The sequence below is a fragment of the Eumetopias jubatus genome, unplaced genomic scaffold, assembly GCF_037043125.1.
Source record: "Eumetopias jubatus isolate StellerSeaLion01/CBP00866 unplaced genomic scaffold, mEumJub1_p1.0 scaffold_5, whole genome shotgun sequence".
NCBI classification, from domain to species: Eukaryota; Metazoa; Chordata; class Mammalia; order Carnivora; family Otariidae; genus Eumetopias; species Eumetopias jubatus.
This window is the reverse complement of record NW_028274811.1, coordinates 119,883,842-119,908,593: the sequence shown is the minus strand read 5'-3', so window position 1 is coordinate 119,908,593 and position 24,752 is coordinate 119,883,842. Positions and strand designations below refer to the sequence as shown.

At 41.2% G+C, this 24,752-nt stretch overlaps 1 protein-coding gene and 1 non-coding gene across 6 annotated transcripts in view; both read left to right on the top strand.

The window, feature by feature from the left end:
* The first annotated feature begins 1,354 nt into the window (after positions 1-1,354).
* NNT (nicotinamide nucleotide transhydrogenase) overlaps positions 1,355-24,752 on the top strand; it is a 91,205-nt gene continuing 67,807 nt past the window's right edge. For 2 of the 5 annotated variants that reach the window (XR_003608237.2, XR_003608238.2), the window contains exons 1-6: positions 2,009-2,092; positions 6,513-6,716; positions 11,075-11,304; positions 13,857-14,074; positions 17,926-18,013; positions 24,019-24,107. Coding sequence is in view for 3 of the 5 variants with exons in the window: in XM_028097952.2 (XP_027953753.1) it covers positions 6,566-6,716; positions 11,075-11,304; positions 13,857-14,074; positions 17,926-18,013; positions 24,019-24,107 (776 nt within the window). In the remaining 2 variants the exon portion in view is untranslated. Of the gene's footprint in view, positions 1,374-1,994; positions 2,093-2,423; positions 2,609-6,512; positions 6,717-11,074; positions 11,305-13,856; positions 14,075-17,925; positions 18,014-24,018; positions 24,108-24,752 lie in introns of those variants that run through there. The other 3 variants (XM_028097952.2, XM_028097950.1, XM_028097951.2) reach the window with 3 other exon arrangements.
* On the top strand, positions 13,082-13,206 carry LOC114204924 (small nucleolar RNA SNORA33). Its single transcript, XR_003608278.1, has one exon. It is a non-coding gene; the product is annotated as a small nucleolar RNA SNORA33 (small nucleolar RNA).

The window sequence follows — 24,752 nt, the reverse complement described above, 5'->3', positions numbered from 1 at the left end:
CTTGAACCTTTCTCTATGGTTACATTTATCACGGTTCATTATATTTTTTATTTTTTATTATTTTTAAAAATTTATTTATTTGAGAGAGAGAGCATGGAGGGGAGGGGCAGAAGGAGAGGTAGAGAGAAACCCAAGCCAACTCCGCACTGAGCATGGAGTGTCACTCGGGGCTTGATATCATGACTCTGAGATCATGACCTGATCGGAAATCAAGAGTCAGAGACTTAACCGACTGAGCCACTCAGGCACCCAAATATTTTATTTTTTTTTAATTTATTTAGAGAGAGAGAGAGCGCGCGTGCGCGCGCGCGCGCATATGAGTGGCGGAGGGGCAGAGGAAGAAAGAGAATCTCAAGCAGACTCCCTGCTGGGCCCGGAGCAGATGCCAGGCTCATTTTCAAGACCCATGAGATCATGACTTGAGCCCAAATCAAGAGTCCTATGCTTAACTGACTGAGCCACCCAGGTGCTGTCCCCCCCACCCCCGTTATATTTTCTAAAATAGGGACCTTGTGTCCTTTCCTGTCGGTGAACTCTTTCAGGAGAAGGGCAGTATTTTCCCTTGACGTCCTGTGGATGTCAGTGGAAATCCATTATTAATTGGATGACCTTTTATGCTGGTTAAACACAAGAGATGGATGTTCTTTTTTTTTTTTTTCATTTATTTGTCAGAGAGAGGGAGAAAGGGAGCAAGCACAAGCAGGGGGAGCTGCAGGCAGAGGGAGAAGCAGGCTCCCCGCTGGGATGATCGTGACCTAGAGCTGAAGGCAGATGTTTAACCCACTGAGCCATCCGGGAATTCCAGCACAAGAGCTGTTCTTAAAGGAAGGGTTTCTCTGAAGTTTCTTTTTAAGGAATATCTGTTTTGCCTATCTTAAATATTTCACTTAAAGTTAAAAGCAGTGATCATGCTGACACTTCATGATGATTGAGCTTTGGGTAAGAACCATTTTATATTCTACATTTGATTCTTTCCACTTTTAATCAGAAGACACCTGCAGACTGACAGACGTATGTGCAAAGGACAAGCAGGTCCTTATGTTCTGGGGTCCTTTAATAGTTTTGCAGCCATCAACCCAGGCCTTGTCAGGCCACTTCATGTCCACCAAGGGCGCTCTCTAGCGCTGGATATTAAATACCACCAACAGCACGCGGCTTTCTCTGGGCCAGCCGTGGGAAGACCAATACGTAGATGTGTGTTAATTTTCGGGCCTTGGCATCATTTCCGAGGAATTTAACTCCACCTCCTCTGGCAGAATGGAAAAACAGTGCCCTCATTCCCGCCCTTCACCACACCTCGGCCTCCTCCCACCTTCCTTTTGGTCCTCTTCTGTTACAGAAGTTCTGATTTTTCCTAGAGATCTAGAGGAAAGGTACCACAAGTGGAGTTATATTATCCTTGTATTTGCTCTGGTGGGACACTGGAGAGGAAATCACACTTTGTAACTGGTTCTCCAGCTCCAATTGTAGCCCTGAAAACTTCAGCGCCGGCGCAGGGCTCCAGGTTTGATTGACAAGGACGCGCGGAGGGAAAGCGCGGAGGCGGGGCAGGGGGCCGCGGGTCGAGCCCGAGACAAAGAGGTTTTGGCTGCCACTGAGGAGTGAAGGGTCCCTTGGGGTAACTAGCCTTTGCGCTCTTAGGGGGCGTTTGGTGAGGTCGTGGTTCTTGTCCGGAGAGAACACGGCAGACGCCGGGGCCGAGCGGGCTGAAGGGCCGGGTGGGGAGGGGGCGCGGGGCGGGGGAGTGGGTGGTGTGTGTGTGTGTGTGTGTGTGTGTGTGTGTGTGTGTGTGTGTGTGTGTGTGTGCGCGCGCGCGCCGCCGTCACGTGTGCTCTGTGTGTGTGTGTGTGTGTGTGTGTGTGTGCCGCCGTCACGTGTGCTGGGTGTGTGTGTGTGTGTATGTGTGTGTGTGTGTGTGCGCGCGCGCGCGCGCGCCGCCGTCACGTGGCCTTCGCCGCCGCGGGGTTGGGGCTGTTCTTCCGGGTTGGAGGCGCAGAGCCTTGGGGCCCGAACCCGGGTCTGTCAGCGCGGCGTTCCCCGCCCCCGCCGCCCTCGCGCGCGCCGCCCAGGGCCTCCTGGCCTCCCCGCCAAGGTGAGCGGCGCGGGCAGCCGGGGCGCGCGATTGGGGCGCAGCTGGAGGGGGGCCGCGGGGCTCGCGGGGATGGTCCGGGCCCCCGCCGAGGAGGAGACCTGTCAAGGAGCAGAAGGGGGCGGGGTCGGCAGTGGCCCGGGTGCACGGTGCACCCGGGCGCCCGCAGGCCAGAGGCTTGGGTCCGGAAGGAGAACCGCGCCTCGAGGGCCCTCTTTCCTGTCTCTTGCTGGGGCGACGTGGAAAGGAGTGGGCGGGTGGTTGGGGAACTGGGTACTCGCTGGGGTCAGGGAACAGACAGCTGTGCAGGTGCAGATCTTGGAGCTTTGGCGGGCAGCGGGAGTCGTACGGGGTCATTTCGGCCCACAAGATGGGAGGAGGAGGGGAGGTCATAGAGGACTTTTGATAGAGGGTGCACCTAGAGAAGTGGCAGCTGGACGCCCCGAAATTGCGCTTGAACCTTAAGGGAATTCGGGGTCGGCGATCAGCTGGAGACCTAGGAGGTGGCGAGAGAACGTTGTGAGTGTGTCTGTCTGTGCGGGCTGGTGGTGGTCCGGGCAAACTTCAACCAGGCCGAGGGGGGCCCGGGGTTGGCGACCGGGAGGAGACAGCGGTGGGGGCCAGGCTGATTCGAACCCCGGAGGCAGAATGTCTATTTTTCGGCCTTGGCCAATCGACTTCAGGGGAAGGTTATAAATAGCGGTCCCGGGCAGTTGCCAGACGCGCTGCAGTTTAGTGGCCGAAGGAGGGGCGGTACCATTGGGTTTGGTGGAGGTCACACTGCCTGCCAGTCTAAGCTTCTGTAGGGTATTGTGCCCTTGGTTGGTATGTTTTGCTTTAAAAGCGTGACTTGTTTACGGTTGCAGGCGTCCTTTATTCGCCCTGTGGTGCAGGGCAGTCCTTAAAGAGATCAACTTGTAAGGAGTCTTGTAGGACAGACTCCGTTTGGATGGGGCTTGCATGCTTTTATTTAAAATGCTCCCCTTTTCTCCATCACACCCCTTTGATTTGCAAACCTGGCTGTTTTTTTTTTTTAATTTTATTAAATGTACAGTTTAGGATTACTTTCTTATCAGCAAGTGTGCTCAGGCTGATTACCTTTGCTAATGGAATCAGTTTTCCGCAAGGATACACAGCATTTCATTTTCAAAGGAAATTTGAGTCAAAAAACAAAAAATTCAGTCAAAAAACACTTGCTGTTTTCCTATTTTGTGCAAAGCACTGGGCCAGATGTAATACCAAAGTGAATAATAATAGCAATTAAAATACTGTGTCCTTTTAATCCTCACAAATTATCTTCATTTTAAAGGTGAGGGAATCAGTTTCAGAGGAGTTAAGTGAATGACTTACCAAGGACACAGCTAATAAATTACAGAGTGGGGGCTTACAACCCACAGGTCACCTTGTTAGCCTCTAGGCTGCCCTCTCTCCCTGCCCTCAAGAATTTTAGTGCCTACTGGGGAGAAAGTTGTCCAAATAACTTACATTACAGTGCTGTATCAATGATATACTAATTTTTTTTCAATTTTGAGTTGTAAAGCTTTCCCCCATTGCTTCAAAGTCATAGAAACACATGGATAATAAAATAGCAGAGGGCTTTTTAAGTGAAGAGAGGGACAAATGTGACAGGCTAGTATTCTATGTTCGATATAAACAAGTACCTGTCTGTGATAACACGGTTTCAAATATTCTCCAAATCTCTTTCATGGTCATTTGTATTTGATTTAGGCTTAGTGGTAGGGACCGTTCTTGCCAATAAACTACTTTCTGATCACTGTCCTGTATGTTCATAACTTAAAGTAGGTGGATTTTTTGGCAAGATCGGCCTCTGAAGGCCTTGGCCTTAACTGATGCCTGATGCCAGGGATCTATTCAACATCAAATTCCCATTTTCTAAGTAAGCAGGACAGTGTTTCCGGATTCTATGAAATAGGACTTCAGCTTTAAAGCATTGTAAAATCTCATCATAAAAGTTTTAGAGCCTAATGGGGTCTAAAACACGAGCTTTCCTATGCTTTTATAGATGAGCAGACTGAGATGCAGAGAGATTCAGGGAGTGAGTGGCAGACTTAGACAACACACAGGCTTTCTTACAGCTAGCTTTGTTCTTTCCCTGATGAGGTCTGGGAAAACCTCATCAGCCCCGCGAGAATGGTGGTTGTTGGGGAGGTGGGATGATCCAAGAAGAGAAACTAGGGTAAGTGGGGAGGTTGGGATAAGACTAGGTCATTGGTCGGGGCGCCTGGGTGGCTCAATTGGTTAAGAGTCTGCCTTCGGCTCAGGTCATGATCTCAGGGTCCTGGGATCGAGCCCTACATCGGGCTCCCTGCTCAATGTGGAGCCTGCCTCTCTCCCTCTCCCTCTGCTTGCCACTCCCCCCCGCTTGTTCTTTCTCTCTCTCTGTCAAATAAATAATAAATAAAATCTTAAAAAAAAAAAAAAGACTAGGTCATTGGTAATGGTAGGACAAATCTCCCTCAAGGCAAGAATTTTTAATATCTTTGTATCTTTTATATATCTTTGTATCTCCCTTGTTCTTGGCATAGATTCTGTGAATGTTTTGAATTCGGGGCTGGATTTCAAACTGTTACTCTCCATTCTCAGCCATGACTAACCCTAGAAGTGACCCATGAATAAATGAGGAGAATATTTATGGGACTCAGAAATGCTTGGGATTGAAATGAAATGACATGTGGAAACACTGAAAATATAAAACCTATTCAAGTGCAAAGCATTGTTCAGATACATTTCTGATTGCATGTCTGAACCCATCTTGCATGCTTCTGCTTCCTTAGCTTTTTTCACATTACTCTCTCCATCTCAAATGTGTTTCTTTTCTTTTTTCTGAGCCCTGTAGGAATACATAATCTCCTTCTTTGATCCCTCAAAGAACTTTGGACTTGCCTTACTCTGCTTTGTAGTGTTATTACTTGTTGACTTTTCTTATCTCAAAGTGTGTGACCTATTCCAGTTTGATTCTACAGATGCTTCTAACGGCTGTGCCTCTGACTCATCCCTCTATACGTGTTTGTTGAATTAAAGGGCATTTTAAGAATAAGCCCCATCTGGATTAAGGATTTCCATTCCCAGTGTGGCTTTCTGGTATTTGTAAGAAGTTGCTTCAGGGAGTTGTAGCAGCAGTTCTGAGTAAGCTAGACCCTTCCTTTGGATGCTGGAAGAATGTTTATGGAGTCTGCTGGGATTGGGTGCTGGACCCCAGCAGGGCCCACACAATGGTGCAGAGCTTAAAGTAGTTGGTGGAGTTAGCTGAGTTTGACTGATAGAATTCCAGATCTGCTTCTTCCTGATTTTGAAGGAAAGAAAAGAAGGATCGGGGAGCATTGGGAATCGAGGGAATGGTGGGGATGCCTTCAGTGCAGCCCTGGGGATCTGTCATGGAGAGCAGTGGAGGTAACCACTGAAGCTTAGGTCAATAATAACAAAGGTTAATGACACTTCATCCAGCCCAGTTAGAGCTGGTAAAGAAGTAGCCACGTGTGAGAACCACTGATGGAAGAGTTCCTAGTTACACCCACACCTACAAGCACAAACTTATGTGATAATGGCATTTTTCTTTCTTTTTTAAAATTGGAGTCATATCTCATACATGTTTAATTTTCTTGAGATGTACACTTGGCAAACATGCATCTCATGTTCACTCAGTCTCAATTCAGGGGTCTTACAGGATAAACATCTTGCTGCACTGAGTAGGTTGCCAGTGTTTTCTGTACATGGTGGCTAAATAGGTTGCTACTATACAGTATTATAGACAATTTAAGGGAAATTCAAGGGTAACTGTGCAATTTTTGCTGTATGTGCAGATTTAGAGGTAACTTTCATGTAAGATGTGATTGAACTCTATAGCAATTTTCTTTCTTTTTTTTTTAAATTTTTTTATTGTTATGTTAATCACCATATATTACATCATTAGTTTTTGATGCAGTGTTCCATGATTCATTGTTTGTTCATAACACCCAGTGCTCCATGCAGAACGTGCCCTCCTCAATACCCATCACCAGGCTAACCCATCCCCCTACCCCCCTCCCCTCTAGAACCCTCAGTTTGTTTTGCAGAGTCCATCATCTCTCATGGTTCGTCTTATAGCAATTTTCTTTTTCAGCTTTCTAGCTACATTGAGGATCAATTAGACTTAGGTGATCAAGACTTAGAATTGAATAGTGGGTTTATAGCCACAATTTAAGTGGGAAAATGGATTTCAAGTTTTAAATATCTGAGTTGGAAACAAAGTTTTGAAGCATCTTCTGTAAGTAAAGGACTTGGCAAATAAATTCATTGTAGATGCCCACATAAAACTTTATATTCCAAGCTCTTTGAATGAGTATTTTTAAAAAATGTTTTTGATGTTCAAATGACAAAGTATGTTTTTCTTAGCACATAAATACTTTATTTTCTTTCCTTTTAGTGATTTACCCTCAAGGAAATTTGGGATTCAGAAAGTTGGGAGCTCATACTAACATGGCGAATCTACTGAAAACTGTGGTGACTGGCTGTTCGTCTCCTTTACTTAGCAATTTGGGGTCCTGTAAGGTTATACCTGGGAAGAAGGATTTTTTACGAACATTTCATACTCATCAGGCTCTTTGGTGTAAAGCTCCTGTAAAACCAGGTAAAGTCTCACGTCAATGTATGTAAACCAAACCTTCAAGTCGTAGGAGCTAATCATCTCCTGATGATTGATAAAAGGAAAAGCCCTGCAGTGTTACAGCCTGGTGTTTGTGAGTTATCATTTTGCGTTAAAAAAAACCCCTAAGGAGTGCTTTTTAAAAATATTTTCCATGTATACTAGTTCCTGATTGTCAGTGCTAATAGAGAAGAAAAGAAAATAGAAAAAGAAACGATACACCAGTTGAGTTGTACCCGGGAAACTATTGCTCAGAGTAACCATTTCTCCCAGCAGCTCTTCCTCTTTCCTTGTCAGTATTGAGGAATTGTAACATACATGGCTTATCTCTGCTCAAGAATTAGCAACTAAGTATATGAATTAATCTGAAGTAGTGCTTCTTGATTTAGTGAATGGCAACTTCATCTCAGTTGCTTAGGTCAGAAACCCTGGGGTCATCCTAGATCTTCACGGTGGGTGCGGTTCAGCTCTACCTTGTATCCAGAGTCTGTTCTTCTCACCATCACTGCTGTTATCTTCCTGTTCCACGCCACCATCATCTGTCACGGGACTGTTGTGCTTGTTTTCCAAATGTGCTCTATGCTTTCTGCCTCTGCTCCTGCTACAGTCTGTTCTATACACGACAGCATCATCTTTTAAAAATGAAAGATCATGTACTTTTCTATTCAGAATTTGCCACAGTGTCCTAGCCCATGCAGAGTTAAGAGCTGAAGTCTTTCGGTAGTCTACAAGGCCTTCCCTGCTAGGATCCCCATGCTTCTGTTCTAGTGTGGCAGGCCAAAAGGAGAAGCTAAATAAGGGCTTTCTAAGCTGAATGAGATCCCTTTATGCACTTTGCACAAAGACCTTCCTAGGACTGTCTATACCTCATTGGCCAAAACTCAGATAGGTGGCCATTATGTGGTTGTAAGGGAGACTTGGACATAAAAGAGGTCCTTTGTTCTAGATGGCGACATATTCCATTAAAATCGGCATTTTGTAACTAAGGTGGAAGAACAGGATAGATATTTGGGGGGGCAACCTAAAATTTTTGCCACATAGAATAATGTCCTTCTTTTTATGTTTGTAGGACTCGGTGCTTTCAGGATCCCGACACCGCTATACTTTTTGAGTTCTTATGTCTGTCTTTCATAGAATTCACAGCCTCTTTTCTTGTTCTCACATGACAAGTGATTGTTGGCCAGGTACCTGCCCCTGAGAGTCCTCAACTTTATCTTCAGATTTTTATTTTAGGTGTTCTAGAAAGCCAGATGATCCAAGCGTGATAAAATTGTATATAAGATAGAAGTAAGTTACTGCATTGAGGACGTGAGAATTGTCCTTGTGATTAAAGGCTGGACATCAAGATCTCTATATTGACTATGCAGGATACTTTTGTTTATTCAATTTCTGGCTCTTGACTATTTCCTAGATAATCACTTTTTATATCTAAAAGATAATGATTCTATTTAAAATGTATAACACCACAATTTCATTACCACATTGAGAAGCATGAAAAGTAATCCAGTTAGTATTAATATTTAAAAAAAATTTTTTTTTACGGTTGCCTTATCCAAATAATGATCCAAACAGGGTCCACATGTTGTATTTGCTTGCTACATCCCTTCTTTTGATCTGTTTCCTTTTTTCTCTTTTTAATTTATTTGTTGAAGAATGTCGTTGCCCGGCAGAATTTCACATTCTAGGTTTGGCTGACTGAATTCCCTTGGTCTTATTTAAACCCAGCACTACTACTTCTCTGTCCCTTGTATTTTCTGTACCATTTAGCTAGATCTAGAGGCTTGATTAGACTCAGAATTGTTTGTTTGTTTTTTCTTTTTGGCAAGAATACTTCATAGGTGATGCTGTGTACTATCTATTGCATTACATCAAGATTCATCAGTGAGTTTAGATGTTGTTGGTATCCATCTATTAGGAAGCTCCCATTACTGTTTCACTCAAAGGCTGTACAGACGTTTAATGATCATTAACTAAATCCATGGTTTTATGGGGGGTTTTAAAATGGTGATACTCTATCATTTTATCTTCATTTATGAGCTACAATTTTTCTGTAAAGAGAAACTTTCCCTCTATTATTTAGTTACCCTGAGGTTGTGGTGCCAAGGTGGGATAAATGCTTGATTCTGTCTCATTATTTACTAGTGTTGGTAATAATGTCTTGGTTCCCTTAAGTATTAGTTTTCTATTTCTGCTGTAACAAGTGATCACAAATATACTGGCTTCATACAACACAGATTTATTGTCTTCCACTCCTGGAGGCCAAAGTCTGGAATGGCTCTCACTAGGTTTATATGAAGGTATTGGTGGGGCTGTATTCCTTCTGGAGGCTTTAGGGGAGGTCTTTTTCCTTACCTTGTCCAGCTTTTGGCTTGCATTCTTTGGCTCGTGGCCCCCACTTCCGTCTTCATAGCCAGCAGCATAGTATCTTCACATTACTATTTGACTCTGACTCTTCTGCCTTCTTTTTCCACAGTTAAGGACCCTTGTGAGTGTATTGGGACCACCCAGATAATCCAGGATAATCTCCTTATTTCAGGGTCATTTGATGAGCAACCTTAATTCCATCTGCTCCCCTAATTCTCCTTTGCTGTTTGTTTGTTTGAAAAAACAAACAAACAATTCTGAGTCTAATCAAGCCTCTAACATATTTACAGGTTCTGAGGATTAGAATGTGGATATCTTTGGGAGACCATCACTCTGCTTACTACACATCTGCCAAAGTTGACTAGGGAAGCTTTTAAAAAAATACTTATTTTCTGAGTATCATAACTAACTCACTTGGATGTGTTTTATTACATTGCAATTAATTATTCTCTTTCATGCTCAGATTGTTTCCTGTTTGGCCAAGTGATTGCCCTTTCAGGTTGGCTCCTAAACCTGTTTGATGGGACTTCATTTGTCTTTGGTAGCTTCCTTGACTTATGGTATATAGGGCCTAGGTAATTTGAGGTTGTCAGATAAGTAAACCCCAAATGTTTATGTGATTTAACTTTGCACATCAATCCAAAATATTTTCCTTCTTTCTATTATTTTCCTCCCTCTTCTTCAAGTAGAGGGTAAGATTCAGCGTATGTTTGCCTTTGGTTTACTATCAGTTATTACCATTTATCGAGTATGGGGTCTAAGACTGTGATCAAGTGGTGGTATTTTTAGGTTGACTTTATTTCTCTGAGGCCTCATTCGCTTAATGATTATTGTTATTCTGTGGAGATAATTTAATTTTTTATTATGTATATCTAGAGTTTAGGTTCTTGAGTAGATTTCCTAAGCTTTAGTAAAACATATAAAAGCAGATCTTTATTTAAAAAAATCTATTTATGCCCTCATGTTGAGTAAAACAACAGAAGAAACTAATGTACTTTAGTTAAAGCTGTTCAGAACCATCTATAAATACTTTATATATATCATGCAGGCTCTTTTGGGTTGCAAGGAACAGGATCCTATCAGGCTATATTTTGTGATGAGGGTTTATTGTATGTGTTCTTGTGAAGTACAGAAGCCCCGGAAACTCTTCATTTACTTCTTGGAAAAGTGGAATGTTCTTCTGAATTTCATAGCTGTAGCTCATCTTCCCTCTTTGTATCTCCACTCCTGATGTTTCTACTCCTATTGCCGTATACCTCCCTTTGATTACCTCATGGTTGCTTACAAATAGCTTCTGTACCATTTACTCCCTTGTCCTTTTCTGTGGGTCACAGACTCCCTGATAAAGAACCTGAATGGGTTGGGTCATCACTGGCCAACATAGAGTGTCCTCACGTAGTTCCTGTGTAAGTCACATCAGAGGCTGTCTGGCCTGTAGACTATTATCTTTGACCCAGCTGTTGATTCCTGGTCTAATCAGCGGGGGCCAAGAATGTAGGGTCTCAGGATACAACCTTGGAAATCTATGAGGAATTGTGTTGGTTAAATTGCCAGGAAGGAAACTCTTGCGTGTGGCAGGCCACCAAAGTGTCTAGTATAGACTTGTTCTTCAAAACAGCAAATTACTTCTGTCTTCCTTAAAGGTAAGGACAAGGAGACCATAAATCCCAGAGCGTTAGTTTGAAGAGTGGAATTTGCATGTTGATTGATCGCTCACAACCCATTTTTTCTCCCTTAAGGATAAACTAATCTAGTCATGTGACTTGAAGAGAGCCATTGGGTTAAATGAAATATTTGAAATTTTCAGGAGAGTGGGTAAAAATATTTCCCATCGTCGATCAAAAAACTCAATTATGATTATGAAGTGGGAATATTATTTTGAGCAGCAACTTGTATGTGTAGTATATTTTGAACAGACTGCCTATTTTTGTTTTTATGTTGTTGTATTTTACTAAATTTTTTTTTTTTTGCCTTTGTAGGAATTCCATATAAACAACTGACTGTTGGTGTCCCCAAGGAGATTTTCCAAAATGAGAAGCGGGTGGCATTGTCTCCTGCTGGGGTTCACGCCTTGGTCAAGCAGGGTTTCAGTGTTGTCGTGGAATCAGGTGCTGGTGAAGCTTCCAAGTTTTCTGATGATCACTACAAAGCAGCAGGTGCCCAGATCCAAGGGGTGAAGGAAGTGCTGGCTTCTGATTTGGTGGTCAAAGTAATTATTCCTTTCCCCACCTCATTTATGGCATGCCAACTTTTAAAAAACTTTTCGTAGGAAAATTAAACTACTCTATTGTTATGTCTCTTCATATTTTCAAACAATGTCTTTCCTCAGAGAAATGCTTGTATGTTGTGAATATTCTTCATATTCCAATAGAACTTTTATCAGGCAATGTGATCCATGTTTAACCATGAGGGGAGAAAGTGATCTTCCTTTTTACATTCGTCATATGGAAATCCCCTTCTTATTGGCTAGGGAGAATTTGCACTTCCTGGTTCATATATATCCCAAATACCTACAGGTGAGTAAGTGCTGCTAGAATAGAACAAAAGGCATGGAATTCCTCCTGGGACTGAATGTACTGTGATCTTCTGATATATAGAAGGAACAGTGATGTAGCTGTGATCTTCTGATACATAAAAGGAAGAGTGATGTATCTGACATAAATGCTATTTCTAGAGAGGGCAGGGCTGCCCTGGAGAAAGCAAGAGGGGGCTGAGTGGAGAGTAGCCTTACCTACTTTAATAAAAGGTCTTAATATACAATAGAAATCTATATGCTGAAGAACTTTAGATGTAAAATCTGAAGCAAAAAAAATCATATAGAGAAAGGAAGAGATTGCATCACAAGTCTAGCAGAGGTAATTACTAGAGGGGAGCATTAACTTAAATCCTAAGCCTTCTGCAGCCAAGACAAGGAGGGAAATAGGGATTGTAGAAGCTTGATCATTAGGCTGAAAGAAGCTCCTTACTTTTTCAGGAAACACCAGCTTTGTGTGTGTGTGTGTGTGTGTGTGTGTGTGTGTGTTTGTGTATTAATTTCTAAGGTAAATCAATCACATTGCCTTTTTTTTTTTTTTTGCATAAACTCTACTGAATAACTTGGGTAGGGTTTTAGTGATTTTTGCAGAAGACAAAATTTTTTGCTATAGACGTTAACAGTAACATTTATGGTATGTGGGTAAGTTGTAATTCAACTCAAGCTTTTAGAGTGTTTAGGTTTACAGACACTTGGTGATATAACTTAGTATAGTAAAAGAGCTTAGGTACGAAAATAAGTATAATCCATTCCAATTTATGCTCTAGGGATCAAAAACTTTTGAGATGTCCCACAGTAAAGGGTTGGTATGGTACACATAAGTTTTGGAAATGCTTTGTGTTCCTATTAGAGATTCACAGTGTATATGAGCATGTTAAAAGCACTGAGAAATCCTACAATATAGAAACTTATATAACTTTACGCTTGCATTAATAAACTTCTTGGCTCTGGGACCTAATTTCTGAGTCAAGCCTGTTAATATCTTGAGCAACTAGTGATCCAGAAAGCACATTCAGGGAAACATCCTATTGACTTAAATCACTCAGATACCAACAGTTTCAGCTGAGAGTTGATAGGTGCCAGTAGAATTAATTCAAAGTTGTCCTCTAATTTTTATTAAATCTATATTATAGATTCTCACTGAGGAAAAACAGACCTTGCCAGAGTCTTAATTAAAGTCCAGAACCTTAATTAAAATCACATGAATCACCAGAGCAGCAACTGACACGGGAGTAACAAATAAAGTGTCTCATAGGTAAATTGAGATGAAATGCTGTGAAATGAAAATATTGACCCAGTGTTTGTGTTTCTGTTTCCTTTTAAAACATAAGTCCCTGAGCTATTGCTTTTTGGGCTTACTTGCCTAAGAGCGCTATTGCGAAATAAGAGCTAATGAAAGGATACATGTTAATTGAAGATTGATTTTTAAACTTGGTTATAAAACACATCTTAAAAGCCAGCCAATGAATCTGCTTACCTGAATGCTGCAGGAACTTAGGAAAAACTCGTGATAGTAAAGACATGTTCCGAGCCTTAAAGACATTGAAGTCATTAAGGTCCCTGAAAATGGCTGTAAGAAATTAAAAAAACATCGCTTCTCGGCCTTTTGGCTAAGATCAAGTGAAATTAAAAAAACAAAACAAAAGCCACATTTTAAAATACTTTTTAAGTGGGATTAAAAAAAATTTGGCTTCGAAACATGGACATTTGAAACTTTCAAACATATGGTGTGTGTGTCTTCATTGACTTATTTGATACTTCTTCCTGGAACAAAATTATATTATAGCTTTTTACTTAAGCCCAATTCAGCAAGCCTACTCGTTTGAATCGTGCTCATCTAGAAATATTCGGCTGGAATTTTAGGGTGACATAGATCTATACATATGACAGTGGAAAGTTTAGGTTAAAATGTTCTTAACTTTTCAAGAATTGAACCTTTGACCACACAACAAAACTCCCTGCCCGATTATTCTAATATCTCTTAATCTTACCAGAATAAAAGCATGCTCTGTACTCAGAACAGTTCATAGGTCATCAATCAGGGGACAGATGGCAAAGATTTTTGTGTTCCTTGCCTTGTTTAGGAATTTAGTCAGAAATTTATTGCTGGAAGATTACTTCTGGAGTGTTATTTCAGTCATTGCATATTATTTAAATTGTCCTGTTTACTTAAAAATATGATTAAGATATTTACATTTTTAATCAGTGATGTGACTTTTTTTCCTCAGGTGCGAGCCCCCATGGTTAATCCAACTTTAGGTGTTCATGAAGCCGACCTTTTAAAGACATCGGGAACACTGATTAGTTTTATTTACCCAGCCCAAAATCCAGACTTGCTAAATAAACTTTCTAAAAGAAAAACTACGGTTTTGGCAATGGACCAGGTTCCAAGAGTCACAATTGCTCAGGGATATGATGCGCTAAGCTCCATGGCCAACATTGCTGGGTATGTTGATTCTTTTCCATTTGAGTTGAACAAAAGCACAGCGGTACTCTAGAAACATGCTCATTATAGTTCTTCTCTCTTACAGGGATTTTACTTGTGATAATTGTTGGAGATTGCAGCTTTTGGAGAGTTTGCTTATTTTTTATTTTATTTTATTTTTTAAAGATTTTATATATTTACTTGACAGAGAGAGAGAGAGAGAGCACAAGTAGGCAGAGCGGCAGGCAGAGGGAGAAGGGAGAAGCAGGCTCCCCGCTGAGCAGGGGCTCGATGCGGGGCTCGATCCCAGGACCCTGGGATCATGACCTGAACCGAAGGCAGACGCTTAACCAATTGAGCCACACAGGCGCCCCGAGAGTTTGCTTATTTTTTAAGGCTCATTTTATTATTTCACAGTTATAGGAAATGACTCTTCATATTGCAGTCTGCTTTATATCCTTTTTTAGTCTTCATAGGTAGAAGCCTTATTTCCTTTCACCAGAGCAAATGATTGTGAAATTATTTGTATGAGGAATAGACTCTCTTCAGGATATGTGTGGATATGTGTGTATATATGTATATATTAGGTTGAAATGACTGTTTTTTTTCAAGTTTTATTGAGATATGACTGACTTATAACATTGTATAAGTTTAAGGTATAAACATAATGATTTGATATATCAATATATTGTGAAATGATTATCACAGTAAGTTTAGTTAACATAAATTGCTGTGTTTATAGGTAAAAGATGGTTGGATATTGGTAGTTTCAAATGGTTCAACCTAACATATATATATATTAGCATTTACCATTTTAATTAGGTTTTGCTTAGGTAAATTCATAAAATATTTAATGAACAGGGAAAATGTCTGGACTTGAGGAAGTTTCATCTGGTGTCAAACCCCATATTGCTAACTGAGGGCTAACTATGTCCTCTTATCTTTGCCCGCCACTCACGCATTCCCAGGGTACTGGTTGGAGTGCTTTGTTGAGAGGAGACTAAGGTGCATTCTGTTCAGAGGAATGTGGCTCAGACTGAGTAATCGTGCCTGCCCTGGGGAGGGGTGGGAGTAGCTGTATGAGTGCAGCGCATTGCCAACTCTGCCTAGAGAGTGGGAAAAATCTGAAAACAGATGATGCTTATGAAATCAGCTACTCTAAGAGACTAGTTGAATTAGATTTTAAGCATGAAAACCATTGGTAGTGACAATTTGCTAGTGTGAATGAGGCACCAACAGATGAAAATGGTTAAATAGTGCTTGAAAGAGAGCCTAACTTGAATAAAGCCTTTTACGGCCTGACACATGAACTGAGGGTTTTCTTAGGTTTTATATCTTGGGTGTAGCATACCAAATAGGCCGGTAGAGCAAATGGATTCTACTTTGGGTTTCAACTGTTCGTTTTTGATAGAAAAGCAGAAAACAAAATGGGCAAGTTAAAAACACATTTTGTTATCCTTACTATAATATGGCAAATGGTTGGTTTGGAAGACATTTTTTTGTGATATAAAGTATACACCAAAGGACAAAATTTTTGCCATATTATTTAGTTTGTAGAAAAGTTACATTATGTATTATGGGACTAAAAATTTTCTATAGAAAATGTACAATGTAATCTTAAGAGTGTTGTTGATTTTGTCTTGTGAAATGCATATATATGAAAGGTTATCAAAGTCAGTGGCTCTAGATCAGTGGTTTTTAACTGTAGAATCTTTTGAGCAAATGAAATATTATGAGGCAATATAAACAAAACAAACAAAACAGTAAGAGCAGAGTGGCCTTGCTTGAATCGAGGGATGGAGGGGTGTCCAGAAACATGTTTATTCTCTACCCTACCTGGAATGGCCCCAGAGCTGGCTGGAATTTGAACCTTTGGGGATCCATGGGGCACAACTTAAAGAATTACTGTATTATGTCCTGAGCTGATATATGCAAAGGGCATAGTTTGAGGTGAATCTTCAAGTATGCTTATCCACACAATATGTGATAAATCATTATCTAACTCAGACACATAGCCCTAGTACAGTGAAGACACGCTCCTTATAGTTCATTGATGTTCATTCTGAGCTTTTTTGCTCTCATCAAAAAAAGGGCAAACTTATCACTTTTTCCCACCTTCAACGTTTTCTTACACATTTCCTGTGTGATCCATCTCATTTTTTTTTTTTTCAGTATAGCAACTGAATCTTTTAAAATATTCCAATTTCTTACAGTGGCCTTTGAATCTTTATTATGTTTGCTTTTTGAAAATTTCTATCACTTTGATTCAGAAGTAAGACTAACAACATAATCTCTAAAATATTGTTTGCTTGCTGTAATATGATTTAACTTAAAGTAATAGTGGTTACCAGTTTATGCTTTTGCATCCATTATTGTATCAAATATTATTTTATAAAAAATAGGATCAGGGAAAGGTTTTATTGTCAGCTAGCAGGTAGATCTCATTACATAGTTGCATTATAATTTTAATTATATGTATGTTATCAAGTGAGAATGTGCAGAAGTGCCTTTTAGGTATAAAATGATCTGCAAATCAACTTAGTCTAATATGTTAAAAATATCCTAGTAAGGAAAGATGGTATATTTTACTAGTTTTTGTTGCACAGAGTGTTTCCTTAGCCACAAACACTAATATTTACCAAAGCTTTATTGTGGCAGGCTTTGTGCTAAGTACTTTACCTGCATTATTTCATTTAGTTCTTGTAACAACACTAAGAGACAGATGCTCTTTTTTGCCCCCACTCTATAGCTGAGGAAACCAAGCATTAGAGAATTATAGAAAATTACCCAAGGTTACAAAGCTAGTTAGTGGTAGAATTGGGACCTGTGCTGAGGGCACTCTGTCTCAAAATCCCATGCTTTCAACCACTAGTGATCAAAGGAATTGTTTTTCTGAGGTTGGAATTTTATTATGTACAAGTATATAGCTACATCTAATTTCTTTTTCATTTTGAAGTTTTTCCCTGTTATATAAATACTACATCATCATCTAAGAACTTTTGGACAGTAGAGTGAAGTAAAACAGAAAGTTTGAAGTATCTGTAATTCCAGCACCCAAGGAAAACCATTGTTAGCATTTTTTCACCCCAACTGATCTTGTGCAATATTCGTTGTGAAGAGGTCAGGGAGCGTTCTGGGTAAGAGTGTGCCTCTGGAGGCAGGATGCCAGGGTTAGGCTTCTGGTTCTGCCATTTGCGAGCCGAGTGACTAGCAAGTCTCTGCATCTCTCTGTGTCTCTGTTTACTCATCTACAAAATGCAGGTAATAACTGTACCTTTCCACAGGATTGTTATGGAGGTTAAAGGAGTAGGTTTACATGCGACACTAAGAACGGTTTTTGACATGTAGTGGTTACTACAAAATGTTAGCAATTATTCTTTGACTATTAAAGAAAGTTTAATTGGCAGGGGAGGGGTGTGGGAGGATGGGTTAGCCTGGTGATGGGTATTAAAAAGGGCACATTCTGCATGGAGCACTGGGTATTATATGCAAACAATGAATCATGGATCACTACATCAAAAACTAATGATGTAGGGGCGCCTGGGTGGCTCAGTCGTTGGGCGTCTGCCTTCAGCTCAGGTCATGATCCGAGCGTCCTGGGATTGAGCCCCACATCAGGCTCATCTGAGTGTCCTGGGATTGAGCCCCGCATCAGGCTTGGAGCCTGCTTCTCCCTCTCCCACTCCCCCTGCTTGTGTTCCCTCTCTCGCTGTGTCTCTCTCTGTCAAATAAATAAAACCTTTAAAAAAAAAAACTAATGATGTAATGTATGGTGATTAACATATAATAATAAAAAAGAAAGTTTAATTGGCGACTTAGGATAATATATGAGTCTAAGATCTTTCATTTTATGGAAATATTTATTTTTTCAGTTATAAAGCTGTTGTACTAGCAGCAAATCATTTCGGACGGTTTTTTACTGGTCAGATCACAGCTGCTGGAAAAGTTCCTCCAGCTAAGGTAGGTAAAACTTTTAATGTTTTTTCATATTATGAATTGATTAAAAGTGAGGGTATGTGTAGTACTAAAATATAGTTATTTTAAAAGTTTTGTTCTGTGTTGACTTCACATTGATAATCCTGTGCATATACAGATACACGGTGGAGCCTCAAGGCTGTTTACAATTGCTTGACAAAAAAGAATTTTGACATTTCTGGAAGTTCTAGTTTTTTTCTGTTTTTGACTTACTAACTTGAATTCTTAAAGGGGTTTTGGATAACTCATTCGAGTTAGCGTGTTTATTACTAATTTTTAAAAAAGCTTCAAGATACCATTCAGTAAGGTCTCAATTTCCCAGTGTTGTGACACTTGGTTCATAGGAAAGATGGTCTTAGTTCAGCAAATTCTTGAATAAATTCTCAGTAAAGACAGTCTCTTTTCTACCTTCTAAAGACTGACTGATTCTCCTTTCTTTAAGCCTCTTGTCTTTTATTTCACTTTTTATCGTATTTTTTTAAGATTTTATTTATTTATTTGTTTGAGAGAGAGAGAGAGAGGGAGAGAGCAGAGAGGGAGAAGCAGGCTCCCTGTTGAGCAGGGAGCCCGACACGGGGCTCAATCCCAGGACCCTGGGATCATGACCTGAGCCGAGGGCAGACGTTTAACTGACTGAGCCACCCAGGCACCCCTTGTTTCATTTTTTAATCTCTAATATATTCGCAGCTTTCCTCTCAGTTTCCACATACTTCAGGAAAAGAGTCTAACCAAAACTGAGTAGTTGGTTTGTGCATTAAAGCATTCAGCCAGTTTAAAAACAGCATTCAACTTCTGGCCACCATGAGTGCCAGACCTATTCTTATGATCCTGACAAAGAAGCCAAACAGAATCACAATGACATTTCACACATAGAAAAGATTGTCTTAGGTTTTTCACTTTTTTTCAAAAATGGGTTAGGATGAGTGGGGAGGGAAGGGAGGTGGCATAATCTGGGTACTTGGCAGAAGGAAAGCCTATGGCTTCTTTAATCAGAGAGGAGCAGTTGAGCAGTGGGGATGGTTAGGTGGAAGAATAGAATACATTGTAACCCTTCAACACTGCATCCACTAAATGACAATATTAGCACATTGTCTGGGTAGAGGAAATAGGACGGAAGAGTATGTCTGTAGGTACAGGTTTCCTTGGTGCTTCCTGCTCTTAAGTACTTTGTTATACAAACTGAAAACTCATATGAAATCAATCTCTTAGAAAAAATGAAAAAAAAAAGATACTGGCAGCTTTGAGGAATCTAGTGATTATACTGCTTTAAGAACAGGCCAGGTGAAGAAAATGGCAAGTGGTTTAAGTGGAGGCCAGAATACATAACAAGGAAATTTAGCAAAAAAATGGATGTGATATTGAAGTGATTGCCTTTTTTTTTTTTTTGAGTTTATTTATTTATTTAAATCATCTCTACAGCCAACGTGGGGCTCGAACTTATGACCCAGAGACCAAGAGTCACATGCTCTTCCAACTGAGCCAGCCAGGCGCCCCTGAAGTGATTCTGTTTGGCTTCTTTGTCAGGATCATAAGAATAGGTCTGGCACTCATGGTGGCCAGAAGTTGAATGCTGTTTTTAAACTGGCTGAATGCTTTAATGCACAAACCAACTACTCAGTTTTGGTTAGACTCTTTCCTGAAGTATGTGGAAACTGAGAGGAAAGCTGCGAATATATTAGAGATTAAAAAATGAAACAAGGGGTGCCTGGGTGGCTCAGTCAGTTAAGCGTCTGCCCTCGGCTCAGGTCATGATCCCAGGGTCCTGGGATTGAGCCCCGTGTCGGGCTCCCTGCTCAACGGGGAGCCTGCTTCTCCCTCTCTGCTCTACCCCCCCCAAACAAATAAATAAATAAAATCTTAAAAAAATACGACAAAAAGTGAAATAAAAGACAAGAGGCTTAAAGAAAGGAGAATCAGTCAGTCTTTAGAAGGTAGAAAAGAGACTGTTTTTACTGAGAATTTATTTTATTATGTTATGTTAATCACCATACATTACATCATTAGTTTTTTACCGAGAATTTAAATTGCAGTTTACAGGATTGTGGTCATGTGTCAGAAATAGTTTTCTGGTATTGAAGAATTAGACACTAGGGGTCTTATCAAGGTAGATTGAATAATATTTTATTTGGGTTTCCTGTAAATATGGAGGGTTCTTGTCTAGAATGAGCTAACAGTTCATCATTTGATGGCTTACCATATGTCAGGCACTGTTCTGGGAGCTGCGGAATCCAGGAAACAAGATCCCTGCCACGTGAAACTTACACTCTAGTAGGGCCACAGTGAGGCGATAAATACACAATGAATTATATAATTTTTAAACATAAAAGAAATGATGTGATAGTGAGTCAGAGGGGCAAGCTCCTTTCGCTAAGATGATGGGAAGGCTCCTTTGACATTTGAGCTTAGACCTAAAGGATGGCGAGAAAGGAACCAGGTATTTAGGATTTCAGGCAAGGGGCACAGCATCTATGAAGCACTGAGATGGAAAAGAAAAGTATAAAGAAGGCTATTGGTCTGGAGTGTGGTGAACAAGGTGGAGAGGGATCTGAGTTTGTAGAAAGGTAGGTTGGGGCTGGATGATACTGGGCTTGCTCAGATTCTCTTACAGATGAGGGAAATGTCTGATTCAGGATTGTTTTGGAAAAACCCACTTTTGCTTCTGTGTCTCTGCTTTCACATAGAACACTTCTGACACTTCTGCTCATCAAATGTGTGGGGGTTTCTCCACACCAAGCAACTCTGTGACACCAGCAGGGTGCCCTACAACTTAATTCTAATACCGTCTCCCTAGAGATAGTGTGAGATCCACAGGTTAAGGGCTCAGTCCCCCAAGATGCCCTCATCCCCCTTCATGCGCCAACTGCCAGTCTAGTTACCCATTTTTCTGACAGATGGACTATAAATCATTCAGAGGTTCCCATGACCCCATCCCTGGGTTCAGTTAATTTCTAGAACTGCTCACAGAACTCAGGAAAATAGTTTCCTTACCGTTTACCAGTTTGTTGTAGAAGGATATGATAATGGATACAGATGAACTTCCAGATGGAAGAGATGCCTGAGGCAAGGTATGTGGGAGGGGGCATGGAGCTTCCATGCCCTCCTTGGACACACCTCTCTCCTTGTACCTCCATGTGTTCACGAGCCGGGAAGCTTTTCAAACCCTGTACTTTTGGGGTTTTTAAAGGAAGTTTCATCACATGGACATCACTGATCTCAACTCCTTTTCCAGCCCTTCTCCTTTCTCTGGAGAATGGGAGGTGGGGCTGAAAATTCCCAGCTGCTATCCACGGACTTTCTGGTGATCAGCTGCCATCCAGGAGCCCACCAAGAGTCAGTTTGTTAGAACAAAAGATACTGCTATCGCCCTCGAAATTCCAAGGGATTTAGAAACTCTGTGTCATGAACTGGGTCATAGACCAGATATTAGGACAAAAAATGTTCCTAGTGCTCTTCTCACTTAGGAGGGTTCTCCCTAGAACAAGGGTTCTAGGAGTTCTGTGTCAGGAACTGGGGACAGAGACTAGTGTGTGTGTGTGTGTATATATATATATATATATGTATAAAATCTCATGAGGATTTAAAAAAATCATCTGGAAGTTCTGTGGGAGAATGGTTAGTAGGGGGAAGAGTGAAGGCAAGATCTGTTCGGAATTGATTGCAGAAGTAGTGCCCTGGGAAGGGAGTGGCAATAGAGATGTGTAGAAGGGGATGGATTTGGGAGATCTTTGAGGGTTGACACAAGAGTACTTGCTGATGGATTGGAGGTGGAAACGTGTGCGAAGAGAAGCCTCAAGATGACCTTCCTGTTTTGGCTTGAACAGTTGTGTGCACAATTAGTGCCCTTAACGGAGATGGGGAGCTAAGTGGAGGGAGCAGGTTAAATGACAGGAAATCAAGAAAATCCCCCCTTTTTTTTTAAGATTTTATTTATTTATTTATTTATTCAGAGTGTGAGCGAGGAGAGGGGCAGAGGGAGAGAGAGAATCTCAAGCAGACTCCATGCTGAGTGTGGAGCCCGACATAGGGCTCCATCTCATGACTGTGAGATCGTGACCTGGGCCAAAATCAAGAGTCAGACACTTGATCAACTGAGCCAACCAGGAGTCCCGGAGATAAAGAACATTCCTTTCCCACAGCCTTTCCCTGTTTCTTGAGTTTATGTCTATGGTGTGCCAATTAGCAGTCAGTGCTTTGGATTCCATCATTTAATATAACTGCCATCTGGGAAGGTTTTTTTTTTTTTTAAGATTTTATTTATTTATTTAATTGACAGAGAGAGAGACAGAGTGAGCGGGAACACAAGCAGGGGGAATGGGAGAGGGAGAAGCAGGCTTCCGGCCGAGCAGGGAGCCCGATGCGGGGCTCGATCACAGAACCCTGGGATCATGACCTGAGCCGAAGGCAGTCGCTTAACCAACTGAGCTACCCAGGCGCCCCTGGGAAGGTTTTTTGACTGCTTTATTGCAGATACTAAGTAGCTTGCTCAAGGTCACCCAGAGCCAGGACTGGTAGTCGAGTCAGGACTTGACTGTGACCCTTAATTTCTGTGTCTTTTTCTTCACCCCGTGCTGCCCAGAGAGAGTAAATTGCTGTTGTAAGATCTACATGGCTTTATTATTGTGTGATTATGTCTTTTAAATTATGGGTTTTTTTGTTGTTGTTGTTGTTATTTCTTGGTTCAGGATAACTTGGTCTAGTCCTGTGATTTTTACTTATTTTTATTTCACATTTTCTCTTTTTGTTGCTTTTTTAAAAAGATTTTATTTATTTGAGAGAGAGAGAGAGAGAGTGAGAAAGAGAGAACACAAGCAGGAAAGAGAGGGAGAAGCAGACTCCCCGCTGAGCAGGGCGCAGACTCAGGGCTTGATCCCAGGACCCCGGGATCATGGCCTGAGCCGAAGGCAGACGCTTAACCAACTGAGCCACCCAGGCACCCCTTATTTCACATTCTCCTAGTGTGGAGTGGGGTGAATGCCTTTGAGCCCAAAGCCCCCTTAGTCCTCCTTTGTCCCCTTTTCTGTGGAGTAACCCTCCAGCCCCAAACCATCACCTTCAAGATGAATTCACATGATCTCGAAAACACTCTTTACGGGTCACTGGAGCATGGGTTGACTTGGCTTCTTAATTAAAGGCAGAAGGAGATGTGGACATGATGGGTAGGTGGGAATTTATAAGCTTCACTGTTTCTGTGGTTGGCTTTTTTTTTTTCTTTTTCTTTTTACACAGCCACAAGGAGTTGCCTCAATTGACTGGGAAGTATAATAGAACTTTTTTTCTGGAAAGCCCATTTCAGACTAGAGACAACACTGCTCTTATTGTGTTTCTTGGAAGGCAGGGGAGACTCTTGTTTCTGAGGAATTCTTTGGTTTTCTTGGCTCTGACCCTTCCATGGTTAGGGAGATTCATTGTGTTGCTGTGGTGCAGTTCATTCATATTGGTTCAAAATTACATAGTTGGTCACCTGCTGTTCTTTCAGAAGCATTTGAGCTCAAAATACAGGGTAGAGTGGATATTTCACCAAAGATGTACCCATCTTTGAAACTTATTTTGACATTTTATGAACATAGAGAAACCTTCACATCTGAGCGGGGAGAGCTAGCTAGAATGCTACACTGGGAATTTATTTCAGTACGCGTAACTTTTATACACTGGAAAAGACCTGGTAATCTTTAACATATGTACTGCTTATTGGGCTGTATATGGCTTCCACACAGAGATGCTGGTTGTCTGACTGTTTTTAGTGAAGGTTGTGGGCCTTTGCCAGCAAGTGTTTGTTTGATAAATTTGTAAAAATGGTGGTTCCGTGAAAGCGTTGCCTCTCCACTCAGTGTATTTACCGAGGGCTTTCACCACCAGCACATCTGTTGTCTTATTGAATTAACTGTGTGGCGCCCTGTGTACCAGTCGCTGACAGTTCTTAGCTGATGGTTTTTCATAATCAGTTGATAATGAACTTTATTTAAAACACACCGTTCTGTCTTTTCCCCTAGATTCTGATAGTTGGTGGTGGTGTTGCTGGGCTGGCTTCTGCAGGTGCAGCCAAGTCGATGGGCGCAATCGTTCGAGGATTTGACACCAGGTAAGTACTTTACTAGTGATTGCTGTTAAGGTAAAAACATTTTGTTTCAGGTGGATATTATGTTTTCTTTAGAATTTATAAATGGAAGTAGCACATCAAAAACTGCTTTGTAAGCTCTTTACACTTTTTGTTTCTACTTCTTCAAAGGTAACTCAAAGTGGAAAAATATTCTAGTGGGGGAAAAAATTTAAGGACCTAGATTCAGTACAGCAGAAATAATTTAAAAGCAGAGGAATTGAAAACGAACAACTTGCATTCAGTTTTGTTTCTTTATGTGGACTAGCAGTGGGACCAGGGTTAATCCTAGCCCAAGTTTGTAGTATGTTGCTCTACCATGTCCTATTTCTGTTCAGAATGCATTTACAAATCAGATAGGACGTGAACCAATGTGTCTGTGAGTTTGAAGAAAGAAAGTAGTATAGGAGATATTTTGGGGGCACCTGGCTGGCTCAGTTGGTAGAGCATGGGACTCTTGATCTTGGGCTCGTGAGTTTGAGTTCCACATTGGGCGTAGAGTTTACTTTAAAAAAAGTCAGGATTGGGGATATTTTGGAGAACAGACAGGGGGCAGAGAGGTGAGGGGTATACTCTGCATTGTATGGTTGGAAGCAGATAAAGCTGATTGGGCAATAGTAGAGCCCCTAG